We start from the raw sequence: 13,599 nt of genomic DNA on the forward strand, positions 1-13,599 counted from the left end.
TTTAAGAGTTAGTATAGCTTTGAATTTCATATATGCATATGTGTACAAATTATAACACTCTTCCTTTTATTTAATGGTGCTAAGTATTTTATTTTTGAAAGTACATGCCATCCTTCAAAATAAAATCTTCCTAGAACAGTTTACAATACATCCAAATTAACTTAATCCCTAGCATTTCCAAGACGAGCATCTCCCAAGAGGAAATGCTTATCATAATATTGTATTTTCTGTTTGTTCTACTACTTTACCTCCCAAAGGGAGATTTGTAAACGACCACCAACTGCAGCAAAAAAAATTATTATTTATGCATACCTTGAAGGAGGCATAAATAATAATCCATAACAGTAATACTGCCATCAGTCTCTCCGCTATGTATTTAGCAAATACCGTCATTACTAAATAAGCAAGCTGCATATTTCTCAATCTCCTGCCTACACCTTTAGTTGCCAATCATTTATTTTGATCAACTGACAGAACAAAGTCCTGGGCACCAAAGTAACATCTAAGGCAGCCACAAAGTGGACTGAAACACTGCCATGTATGCATGCAAATGCATCAAATTATTTCTGTTATTTCTATGAGCAAACATTCATTGTCATTTAAACAGCTTGTATCTCCAGGGAAAGGAAACGCTGATTCAGTACAGCTGTCAGTCAGTGTAGAGAAGCATCTAAAGTCAAACAACAGTTCATTTTATTATTGTAAGTGTATGACATACACTTACAAAACAGCAGTGCAGGAGGGAACAACCGGGGTGAGGAACTGCCTCTCAGAATGTAATGTGCCAGCAGATACTACTTTAAATTCAGGTGAAAGGCTGCAGAGGAAATGCAGGGGAGAGGTCAGAGCAGCAGATAAAATACTGCTGAAGCTGCTGGAGAGACAAGATGGCTCAAGGCATTGGAAATAGGGCTGCACATTACTGAAAAATACAAGTGAGCAGTTCTTTCCACAGATGATGGTGAGCAAAGAGTGTAGGCAATAGTTCAAAATATACCACAAATTGATTAGTTTTGTTATACTATCTCTTACAAGCATGGTTTTTTTTTTTTTTTGCAATCCTTCGGTTTTGAACTCGTTGCTCCTTTGTTCTATCTAACGCTCATAATCATCTCAGTTCTCCAAATGCCTGTCCTAATGTAGCCAAACGTAAACCTCCCCTGGTCACATAAAACATCAGAGGAAAGGACTGAGGGAAAACTTTTTCATGGAATACGAAAACTGTTTAAGAACTTCTCGCATAGATCAAAAATGGAAAACTAATTGTTAGTGGGCTACGTGGGGGACAGATAGCAGTGGCAATAATTCTGGAAGTTGTATCCTAAAACAGCTGAAAGACACTAGTTGTGGGAAACATTAGGGAAATCACACCAGTTATATAACTAATCCATCCTATGGTAAGCATGTATAGGACTCTCCTGCTGTTGTTCCTCAGCAAATGCTATTCAAATTAATGCAGCCCCTGTATTAAGGGTAGCATAAAGCCATTGATAGTCTTATTCTCTTCTGAATATGCAGTCACTGCATTTCTTGAAGAATACATTAACTGAACAGGATTATGATCAGTGTATGTATAGTCAATCCAAAGTAATTTTCTAATTAATGTTTCAAAAAAACAGCTGCTTAGCATGTTTAAGAGGTTAGATGGGCTCAAAATGCCATTTGCACCTTTGCTCTGTATTCTTTAATAGTTTGTTTCTGGGATTTATTCTCAAAAATATCTGCACAGGATTTCAGGATTTAGGGTTGGCTGCCTATTGGATGAAAGATGGCATGCATGTTTAATGCCTAGCTGAGTAGCAGTGTCTACCCAACTTTGGCTGACCTTGGAAAAACTAAGCAGGCTCAGACCTGGTTAGCACTTGCACGAGAGACCATCAGAAAGTCCCAGAGCTATAGGCTTGACTGAAGAGAGAGAGAGAGATTTTAATTCATTCATGGAAGAAGGCAATGGCAAATCACTTCTGTACTACTGCTAAAAATGGTTACCCTAGGAGTCAAACTAAGGGATTTTTTAATCTTAATTTTAAAAATTAAATTCTGCCCAACCAAACAGAAATCAACATATTGATGAAATAACAAAGCAACGCATAATAATAAACAGTAAAATGAGAAATACTGAAACAATACGTTCTGTACTGCCTGATATTGAAATTATAAAAACAAATTAATTTGGACAGATTCATTATATTCTTTAATAGTTAGAACATTACGTAGCATTCTAGGCACTAGTTTTCTTGGAATGAGCTATGTTTGACATTTTGGAACATCAGAATCATTTTTCTAGCCATTTTTAAAGTATCTATGTATTTTTTACAGGACACCCAGTCTTCTGCAGCCTGCTGGCACTTGGCTGCCGTGGTACTCGTTGACCAGATCCTTCTCGATTGCTATGATCTGACACAGCTTGGTTCCCAGCTGCTGTAGAAATGGTTCTGGCTCTCCCTGGAGGAAAAGAAAGGCTAAGTTCAGAGAATTATTATGACCAATCTATCAACTGTTAGGGTTGCTGAAATATTAAAAAAAAATCTGAAATGTATCTAGAAATATACATTTAATAAGTTCTCTGCATGGTCACTAGCTACAAGCTCACAATATTTAAGACTAAAAATATACTAAACCAGATCTAATAGTAGCTGAATTATCCAAATCAATACTTATCAGGTCTGTCTTCCTAAGACCCACTGCTGAAAACAAGGAATATTTAATAGCATAACCAAGCTTACTGACCTGTACCTCACATTATCAATATTCCCTGCAACTGAAGAGCAGCATGAAGATGAACAGAACTTCTTTCAGCCTTTTCCAAACTCTGTTCTTTTCTTATAAGTCTGCAGAATCACAGGGTCAGAAGAGACCATAGAAATCACTACCGTAGTCCAGTCCCCTGCTCAGTGCAGGCTCCACTAAGTATCTCTGACAGAGATGATGATCCACCCTCTCTTTGAAGACCTCTGGTGAATTTCTCCCTACTCACAAAATTTGCTTTTCATTCTTGAAATAAAAATGAATTATGTATTTCAGCAATTAGTGTAATATCACATGACTGCTCCAGAGCCAAACTGTTTTGCTGACAGCAGCATGTAATACAATTATATGATAGAGGTTGTTTTTTAATGTAGGGAAAATTACTTTGTAAAATAATTCTGCTACTCAAATTCCAAAATCCTCTAGTTGATGTAAAGACTTTAACCTTTAATCCATGTAAATTAGCAATATAACCAGAACATCTTTAGTCAAAGATTAAAATGTGCATTTCAATTATTAGTAGGTGCATGTTTTGGTCCCCTTTTGATAAATGTGCCAATTTTTCCTTATGGGTCCAACTTCAATAAATGTTTTTCCATACAAATTGCAAAAACTAATACTTTGTTAAGATAAAATGTTATTCTAATAATAGTTTGGATCTTTCACAATGCTGCAATAGTTCATGGTTTAGATCCCTGATTTCCAAATTAAGAATTAGGAGCAAAAGAAAAAAGATGGTGTTTCTTTCTATCAAGTGATGTTCAAAGCCCTTGGCTTTTATAATATTTAATGAATATGTACTCAAAGCACTCTAACAAAAATGTTATTCTTAAATGGCATCACAGAGCTTGCCATTTATAAATGGCATGCAAAAATATTTTAATTATTCCATTAATTAATTTTAAGCCAGTTTAGTATTGTTCAACGCATCTTTGAAAGTGTCTGTCCTCTAGATGTATGCCTTATGTGGCCATGGTATCTCATGTCAGCATTGGGCACAATAGATAGATCAGTGTGTCTCAACCTTGGTGACTTTAAGAAGTGTGGACTTCAATTCTCAGAATTCCTGAGCCAGCATGATGGCTGAGGAATTCTGGGAATTGAAATCCACTCTTCTTAAAGTTGCCAAGGTTGTAGACTCTCACCAGGAAATGGGAGGAAAGTAGCAGAAAATAGCAGTTTCACAAGCCAATTCTGGATTCCAGCTTTGAAGGTAAGGATATGGGCAGAAATAATACATCTTTTCACACTATTTCCCTAATGAAAGTTAGAACTTTCTGGGTCACTTCTGTCACTTATGACAGGATAATTTCCATTTTCACCAAGAGTTGTAATAGTCTTGGACTTGCTGTTTTTTTCTCCTATTTGAACCCCTTATGTTAAATTTGTTAAAATCCAGTTCTACAAATCTAAATCTCACAGCAAGGATTGATTCTTTCCAAGTATCAACATTTTGAAGAAAATCTTTATACATTTCAGACTTCCTCCAGATATCTCACACTTTTTATATGATCCACCAAATCAGAGAAACTAGTCATTCACTGGATTCAGAACTCTTACCAGCATTCTCTCCTGTACATATACAAAATTGTCAGATACTTTACCAAAATGAATGAAGTGAAAGCTGAAGGAAACTTTTCACCATTCTCAGATGCAAACATAGATTTCCTCAGAAACAATAACCATAGGGCAAGTATTTAAATCAATATGCTCCATGAAGTTTTGGAAAGGTTCGTTCATACTGGTCTGATTCCTCAAAGAACATTTTCTGTCCCAGGTATTTTTCATTTGTAGAAGTTGCTGCATTGTCTTCTGCATGCAGAAGAAACTAGCAGCTCCCACAATTTGCTAACTGTAGTAGTTGGTAGAACAATGGCAGAATGAGATAGGGTACAGAAAGTTTCTCAGAAAAGAACAAGCTAATATTTTGGGAATAAAAAGTCAATACCACATATTTATATTTAAAATAGGATACTCCACAAAATGTATGTTGTAAAATGTGCCCCAACTGATCAAGAACATTCCATTCAGGTGTCACAAAGCCTGCAAGTCAGAATTCTGAAAGCCAAGGATCAAGACAATATCTTGATGCAAAAACCTTATGAAAGCTCAACATGTTGATGGAAGAAAAGGAGACATAGTACAAATATCTCAGAAAAATAACTTAGCCACAAAAACATTATGGTATCTTGCAACCTAATGTACTAGGTGAAACAGATTCTTCAACAAAAAGCTTAATACAGTATGTATTTTAACATTTTCAAATGATTGGAGGGATTACAGTGCCAGATAGACAAAAACATTCTGTATTTGATCTAAATGAGGCAATAGAATCAGCATGATCCAGATTAGCAATGCTAAATCTGCATGGCATTTCCTACTTGGTGCTACAGTTATGTGTGGTTGTAAAACTCCTTTCAGAAAACACAGGGAACTTTTAGTCATAATTCCCAAGGTTGCAGTCCTGCAAAGATGGTATATTTAGAGACATGTACTAGTTGTACATGTACTAGTTGTACATGTACATCCAAAATGTTTTGAGCTAAAAGAACCCCCATTTTGGAGTTGAAACCCTCAACAGCTGTTCCCACCTTCCAGAAGCATTCCAAGACTGCTCCAACCTCACCAGAACTATTCTGAGTTTGTAAATTCAAAATAACCTGCTTTTAAAAAAGCTGTTTCAAATTTGAAACGTTTTGCATATGCAATAATATACACTGATAAAAATATACTGGGTTCCCCAACCTTTTTATGCAACCATAATGTCCAGTGTTGAAAAATTACTAGAATTGGAATGAATATTATTTGCACAGAGTTCAGAATGTGTAAGTTAAAATAATGAGTACATTTACTTGGAAGCAAGTTCTGCTGAAATCAAGAGTTCTTAGTCCAAGTAAGAACTCTTCAAATCTGAAGGCAAGAGAATCACTTTCCTTTCTCAAGACTGCCCTAAAACCCAGTAGATAACTAACACACACAACCTGCAAAAGGAGAGAACAGGCAGCAAGAAAACTGGAAAGAGCCAGGGGGACCTTGAGAGAGAGGCGAGCAAGCTGCAGCAGGACTGTAGACCACAGCCTTAGGGACTCTTATTCGTGGAGGCCGAAGGACAGAGGAAAATGAGAGTGGTGCAGGGATTTTACTGGCCTTGGCAGACACAATTGGGGGCTCTAATTCAAAGAGAGACACAGAAACAAATTAGAAACACCGCATGGCTATAGACACAAACACAAACTTGTGAATCTATATTTACATACTTTAAAAGCTATTACGTCATGACCACTATTGCTTTTTGGTGGTTGTTTGTTTTACATACATGCAGTTCATACAGTGGAAAACTGTAGATCCAGATACAAGAATAAGATGTTCTAATCAACCTGAACTATTTAGGAGAAAATGGGACCAAGATAGCTAGCTGCTCTACCAAGCTTATTTGTTGCATTTTTGAAATAATTTTGGAATGCCACAAATAAGGCACTGCATGATATTAATTTTTGTAAAACATATCTGCAATATATGTATTTCAAAGTCATCCTTAATGGTATATTATACAATAAGAGCATAATCAGTAAAGTGAATGGTAGTTCTCCTACTCTATATGTAATGACGCTAGAATTTAGCTTATAGTTCAGGGCAAAGGAAATGCTCTGACTCCATTGCTGCAATCTTAGCACAGTCTGATACAGTAAAGACTGGGCAATAATCAGAGAGAATGCTTTTGCCAGAAGAACGTCAAAATCCATTCCCACTTAATATAGCCCCAGAACACTTAGCGCTAAATTTTTTAAAAAAATGCAATTACAGGTATAATGCACCCTAAGTATTATAGGAGTTTAAGTTTCTCTACACTTTGTAAACTAATCATACTACTTTGCTTTGATTAAATGCAGTATTGTAAAATAATACCCCCCTCCCCCGCAAAAAATATTTTAATAATTATAACATGAAGGTAAGGACAGCCTTATCCCCAGTTAAAGCTAATGCCTTCAAACTAGCTTTTTCTCTTCATAGACAAATTCACAGTATATGCTATACCAAAAGAAATATAAATGAATTAATTAAATTCCAAAAAGCTTTGGAGCACATAAAGCCTGAATGAAAGTGTTAGTTTTGTGTAACAACAGTTTTAGCCAATTATTTTATTTTACTGGTTATACGCTCTGGTCAGTAGAAAAGATTCTTAAAACTACCTCTTCCATGAACAACCTGAAAACTACTCTTATATATTTGAATACCCAGTTGAAGAGAAGAAAGCAACAGGAAGTGCACTTGAAAAATTATATTTAAGTCCCTCTATGAAGGATGGCAAGCTAAGATGTGGCAGTATACGTCAATGTCAAAAATAATCTCACATTTGTGAACCAAGTCTGATACAGAATTTAATTCAATTTAGAAACCATTTATGATTACAATTCTACATAAAGATTTATACCACCTCTGAAGTTTGGGTTTCTCTAAACACAAGGCTTTACTATAATAGTTTTTGTTTGATATGTTAAATAAGGATAGAATTCTTAGATTACACAAAAACCTTTATTAATTATTTATTCTGACATGGTTCATATTATACTGGCTATTGTTTTTAATTATTGAATATTGACGAGTTTATTTACCATATTTCTACCTTGCCACAATCCATAAACTCTTGGTGGCTTGCATTTTAATATTCTTCTGAAGTCTACAGTACTAAACTAATGTACTTCAAAAATTTTCCTCTATCTTACATTGCTTTTAAATCTTTTTTTCTTTTTGTTTTTCTTTTGTATTTTTCTTCATGATTCTGTTCTTCTTAAATACTTACCTACCTACCTAAATAAATAAATAGGAAATGCACTTGTTCAGTTCTAGATGTAACCCAAAAGGTATTGTGCCATCATTCTGGGAACTGAAGTTCAAAATCTTAAAGTTGCCAAGGTTGAGAAACACTGGAGTATAGTATCAGATAACTGCAATGTTATCCTGAGTTGAAAGTTGAATTTAACTTGAGGCTAGACATATTTTAAGTAGAAAGATCAGATTAAAGTATAAAGTTTACAAAACAGTGACAATTTATATATCTGCTCAGAGTCACTGGTCTGAGATGGGCAGCTATATAAATGGAGTAAATAAATAAATAAATAAATTTTAATTGTGACCATACACAAAGCAATATTGGTTATCAAAACATTCTGGCATTGTAAGCTAATTGTTATATTACATGATTAAAAATCCAAGTAAAGTTATAGGTGGCAGAACTAAACTTCCATCTATAATATAATAAGCTTTCTTACAAAATGTTTTATTCAAAAACAAACAGCTTCAGGACAGTGGCAGGGAGCCCTAGCAGGTTTAAAGGTTCCCCATAGTGGTTGGTTTGTTCTAGAATACCTGTACAGACTTTATATATCAAACATTGGGTCAATGTTATAGTTCATGAAATGCCTAATATAAAATTTTGAATGGAACACATTTGATTGCATCATAAATTATCTATAGTCAGGGGTGAACAGGAAGATAGGTAAATTTGCAAATGACAATCATTCTGAGTGATGTGTACACACTAGAAAGGCAAGATATAAATTTTATATCATCAATCAATATAAAAATAATATTTAATTAATGATTATTAAACACTAGATGAAATACAAGGAGCATCAGAACACCTCTCTAAACTAAATTTATGGGCAACAATAGCAATTGCAATTCAGACCTTATCAGTAAATAGGGAAAATTAATATATAATCTACAGTATTTCATTGCCACAACTGAAATATGTACCACCATATATCCTGGTAACTTTGGATATTTGATTTTTTTTTTAAGTATTTCTATGTAACACACATAACTGATTTATGAAATTTGTTACCATAAGATGTGACAATGCCCACTGGCTTAAATATTTTTCAAATATAATTTTAAAAATCCATAGATGCATTAGCACCTGTTGCTAATTACGGATAGGATTCCAGTTTTCCAGGATTTTCCAAGATTGAATGAAATCTTCTAATGTATTGCCCTCTATCGTATGACAGATATTGAACTACAAGTCTGTAAGTCTCGGACCACAGTTTAGACTGGACAATCAGTTAAGGAAGTACTTACTTATTTTCCTACTCAAGTCTTCAGACACACTTTTGAGGGTCAATATATGAACTATCTTGATTGGGAATTTTTTCAAAAGGTAGTGCCAAACCTCTTTCTATCATACCCAGAAAACTGAATGGATGTGTTTTGTAAGTCACCAGTAAAAACTAAACTGGAAGGTGATTTTCTTTTTATCTTATATATGTGTGTGATGGAGCTGTTTGGGGTGGGGATAAGGGTAGAATGAAGAAGCAGCAAGAAAAGGGTTAAGTGCTTCTCTTACACTTGCTTCTCAAACTCTTCACTCCCCTAAAAACTTTTTTCCTCAGTAAAAATGTTTGCTTTCTTATATGTACTGATGTGCCTTTAATTTAATTCAGAGGTTTCTTACAGCAAGAAGCAACCTAATAGAAGCAGCAGCAATATACTCCACTATCAGAAAGGACACTCTGACTTTGTATATTAGGCTAAGCCATGGTTTGCTTAACCAAGGTTTGTTGAAACACAGCCATTTTTGATGTATGAATCTAGCCTGAGGTTCTATTAGAACACAGTCTAGCTTTTTAGACTTTACTGTGCTTTTTCAACTTGGAAAAAAATGAGGACTGGGTTGAGGGGTGGGGAGGGTTATATAGGAATGGGAAGTAACTGGGCAGTATTACATATGGTCAGAATTCAATTTTAATACAGCAAGTTTCATAGATGTGATGTCAGAGATTTCACAAGTATTAAGAAAAAAAACCTCTCAAAATAAATTCAACAGTGTTTATGTGAGACCTATTAGGAATGATGACACTCAGGGAGATAATCTCTTGCAGCTTATAGCAATAAATGCCAGAAAAATTAAAACACAAAGTCTAATAAAAGAGAATATCTGTAGCTCAGGGTTGAACTGTGGAATTTTTGGTGCTCTCTGAGCCTGGTTGTTTGCTTGCAGACATTTCATTACCCAACTAGTGCTTGCACTGATGTTGTTACCAAGTTGGGTAATGAAACAACTGCAAGCAAACAATCAAGCTCAGAGAGCACCAAGAATTCCAAACAAGGACTAACACAAATGCTCAGAGATGTAACCGAGAAGAGCCACTAAAAGAGAACACAGCATATAGCCTGTTGTTTCATCTACCCCCATTCTTGTAAGCTTGTTCCCTGTTGACCAAATTGGACTTCTACGCTCTTCATACTTTCTGCTGTTCAGTTTTAATGCCTGAACAGTTGACCCTAGTACTGTATAGTTTCTACTGTAGTGTCATGTTTTTGCTGTTTAAAACCTCATGTCAGCAGCATACTCCCATTTGATCAAGTCACCTTACTGCTCTTCTTGCGAATTGACACTAAGCCAGAAACTACAGAAGCATTGGATGATATATGTAGTGCCAAGGAGAATCATTGTTACAAATGCTGTGAAGGAGCCTAGGTTACCAATAAAGGTAACCCTGATATTAATTACTTATTCAAATGTGCTCTTTTCTACCAACACTCATGATAATTAGCAGCTACCATTCTAAAATGAAATAGGCCCAATGTTTGTTGCTGAACACAGAGAGAACTGCAGAGGAACAGTAACAAGAGGATTATGCTGGTCTATGACCATAATAAAGATTTGATTTGAATGACAAGAGGAATAAATATTTGTTTGTTGCAATGATTTAAGTTGTTGTCCTGACTCTCACACACAAAGAACAATCTATAATGCAACAGAAGTCTGTGGCTGCATATTAATGAAATAACCATTATTTAAATTAGACAATTTTACCTCCAGAGAGCTTGGTTAATTTTTAGAGTGAAAGCAACATAAGACTGTAAAATTGCACTACTACTGTTATATTTGATTGAAAACATGCCAGGTCAATGGTAGCTTAGTAATATATACTTTGTTATATAGGAGAATGTATTTCTGGCAACTGCAGATTTGGCTTAGAAAGAATTAGGTCCAAACTCTGGCAGAGTTGAGACAATCAGCAAATATAATACTGAGATGGATAGTTCAATGATCTGATACAACATATGGCAGTTCTATATGCTCCTAGTAAGTTACTTAGAGAAAGAACACTATCTAGAGCTTATAAATGCAAACTCAGAATGCAGTAAACTGAGATCCAGAATTAACTTTTTAAAAAAGCATAAAGTTTGATGTATGATTTTTCAAGAAATGAACGCAAATTATACTGTTGGTAGATACTAGAAGAGACTGAAGAATGAAACAAAACAAAAACAAAAACAAAAGATTTTGTAATTTTAATTCCAACCACATGGACAAAATGGCTTGTTTTAAAAATATAGATATCAACAGCCCAATACTTAGTATTGCTCGAATGCTGTCTCAGGTCAATAATATCAGGACATTAAACATTACTATGACTCTACTGTGACTGCAGAATACTTGCCAAATGGAAAATTATCAAACTATTGTACAGGTAATCTTCCAATCTTCCAAAGATCCAAAGTACTCTTGTCACTGTTGCTGGTTTCCTACCTTAGACAGCCCTGACTCCAAGGCATCTTAATGCATGCCTCTCAACAAATAGGGGCACCACTGACCTCGTGCTGTATCAGGAGTAGCCTCAGTACTAACTAATCTCTGCCCAGCACACATGGAACGCAACATCTGGAAGACAGCCAAAGGTGCCACATTCATGCGTAGAAGGTCCAGCAGGATCCTAAGGAGGGAAAATAGAGTTTACCAATGTAATACTGGCATTTCCATTATTTGCAAACAGGATTTCTTGATTATTTAGAATACATTGTTTCCGGCTTGTTAAGTAAAAATGCCTAAAAGAACTGATGGAGTACTCTAGGATTTGAATATAAATATAATTGGGAACCCCACCCCAAGAATATAGAAATGAAAGTGTTCTTTCCAGCTCAAGTTTTATTTCATGCAATAATGTATTGGGGGATTTTCCCAGGTAGCCAACTCCTCTGAATCCAGTTTAAACTGTATCTGAGATTGACTTATGCAATGTTTTGATTATTTCCATTCCTGTTGGTACATCAGAATACCTTAAGAATGAGTACAGTTTATAGGTTTCAGTTCTTGCAGAGAACCACCAGTCAAGCAGCAACTACCCGCTCTAGAGAACCACCGATTGGTGTTTGCTTGCCAGGAACTGAATGCTTTGTCTCCTACTCAGGGCTACTGAACACACATACATATCCCTTTTTCACAAAAATAAAGGAAAACAAGCTTCCACCATTTTCTTTCTTTCTTTCTTTCTTTCTTTCTTTCTTTCTTTCTTTCTTTCTTTCTTTCTTTCTTTCTTTCTATCTATCTATCTATCTATCTATCTATCTATCTATCTATCTGGCATATACTCTACAGCAATGGTGGTTTCTGTGCTCAACATAGTGGCAAATCTCCATAGCCTTTCAGACTTGTAACACTTGCATGCTGGCAAGTATTTGGGCTCCTTTATGTAATTTATGGCAGCTAAAGCTATGATAGGATCTAGCGTAGTACACCAAAATTCTCTCCAGTGAAAACACAGACCACCTCTTCAGTCACAAGGAGTCCTTGTGAAGTATCATTCACTTCTTTAAAACAGCATTTCTCTAGCTTTGATATAACATCATGGGGGTAGGGATATATATATTGAATTCTTACACAACTGCAAGCCCATGATTACAATATAACCTGATCAATGGGGGCTTGTTTTGCCCCATTACTGGGACTATACCTCTAAGTTTTTAAACTGTTTTGAAAATATGTGTTGCATATACAAGTTTGCGGGGAAAAGTAAAAGACAGATCTATGATTTCACATTTTTAATAAAAAATCCACCTGAAACCACCATTAAATCATACTCACCTGCACAGAATGAGCCAAAACAATCACAGATTGAGAAAATGTGGGTGCTGTTATGGTGCAAAAATGGATCTAAGACAAGGATCTTCATGAATCATCTCAATTTTTTGATATGATTTATCTGAAACCACCATAGAACTACACATCCCATGTGACTGTGGAATGAGCCATACCAAACAAATCTGATTATTCCTGGTGGTTCTGTGGCATATCAAATGGAAGTTTCTAGTGAATGCCATGTAAATATCAAGGGAAACCATTCGAATACATGTTTTGGATCCATGATTTTTCACAATGACGCCACAAAATCACCAAATCCATGATTGCTAAAGCTCAGGTGTGATTTCTAACCTAATTATTATATATAGATTCAATGTAAAAATCACAGTATTCTAGGAAAATCCAATTGACTGTAACCTTCAGTTCACTGATAATATTATCATATTACTAGCCGAACACCATACAAGTTTATCGGTTTTTATTATCCCGACTGTATATTCAATTGTAGTCTGAGAAATAGGAACCTCAAGGCATTATATTATGCAGGCTAGAGTTATAATTGCAGGTAGGACCGAAATGGTCAGAGTGAACGGATGACACAACACCTCTTCAGGCGGGTCCAAAATTTTCTATAGAGAAAAAAGCAATTACAGTCTAGTTGGGCGGTAAGGTCTCCCACCACTATCTTCCATCCATTTCTTGTGGAAGGGAGGGAAAGGGAATGAAATATCATCCCTGCTAGTCCCTAACAAAGCGAAGGCCGCACTTTTCCAAGATCCCAAAGCCACAGCCCCCGCAGCCCACGATCACTCACTTAAACACTTCCGGGTCAATGCCGCTCCCCGCAGCCTGCGCAAGTTCAAATAGTTCCGCCTCTTCCGCCGTAAGAAGCTTCCGCCGAGCTCGCGATCCTACGGCTGCGCCTCCCTTCAGTAGGCCTGCCGCGTCCATCACCGGAGCCGATATTCCAGAGGCGCCTTCGG

The 13,599-nt window shown here is 35.9% G+C and overlaps 1 protein-coding gene across 2 annotated transcripts; it reads right to left on the minus strand.

Moving 5' to 3' along the window:
- Positions 1 to 2,171: 2,171 nt before the first annotated feature.
- LOC103049240 (mitotic-spindle organizing protein 2A-like) lies at positions 2,172 to 13,567 on the minus strand. Of its 2 annotated transcripts, none has more exons than XM_007428887.4 (4): positions 13,431 to 13,567; positions 11,353 to 11,471; positions 5,781 to 5,918; positions 2,172 to 2,445 (listed from the first exon to the last, which is right to left on the minus strand). In XM_007428887.4, the coding sequence occupies exons 1-4, from the start codon at positions 13,565 to 13,567 to the stop codon at positions 2,303 to 2,305; spliced, it is 537 nt and encodes a 178-aa protein (XP_007428949.1). In that variant the 3' UTR covers positions 2,172 to 2,302. The 2 variants fall into 2 exon arrangements, with proteins under 2 accessions (XP_007428949.1, XP_088009612.1); XM_088153486.1 differs by having other exon boundaries at positions 5,730 to 5,918.
- Between the last annotated feature and the right edge of the window lie 32 nt (positions 13,568 to 13,599).

The sequence above is a fragment of the Python bivittatus genome, unplaced genomic scaffold, assembly GCF_059951505.1.
Source record: "Python bivittatus isolate LINGU-HERP-01145 unplaced genomic scaffold, Pbiv_v1 ctg000700_np1212, whole genome shotgun sequence".
Classification (NCBI taxonomy): domain Eukaryota; kingdom Metazoa; phylum Chordata; class Lepidosauria; order Squamata; family Pythonidae; genus Python; species Python bivittatus.

What these genes read in the sequence shown, in the direction of transcription:
- LOC103049240 (XM_088153486.1), bottom strand. Translation starts at nt 13,567, where the DNA reads ATGGACGCGGCAGGCCTACTGAAGGGAGGCGCAGCCGTAGGATCGCGA. An exon ending in ATTGACCCGGAAGTGTTTAA is followed by an intron (nt 11,472 to 13,430) that starts GTGAGTGATCGT and finishes TTCCCTCCTTAG; the next exon opens with GATCCTGCTGGACCTTCTAC. An exon ending in TACTCCTGATACAGCACGAG is followed by an intron (nt 5,919 to 11,352) that starts GTCAGTGGTGCC and finishes TCTTTGAATTAG; the next exon opens with AGCCCCCAATTGTGTCTGCC.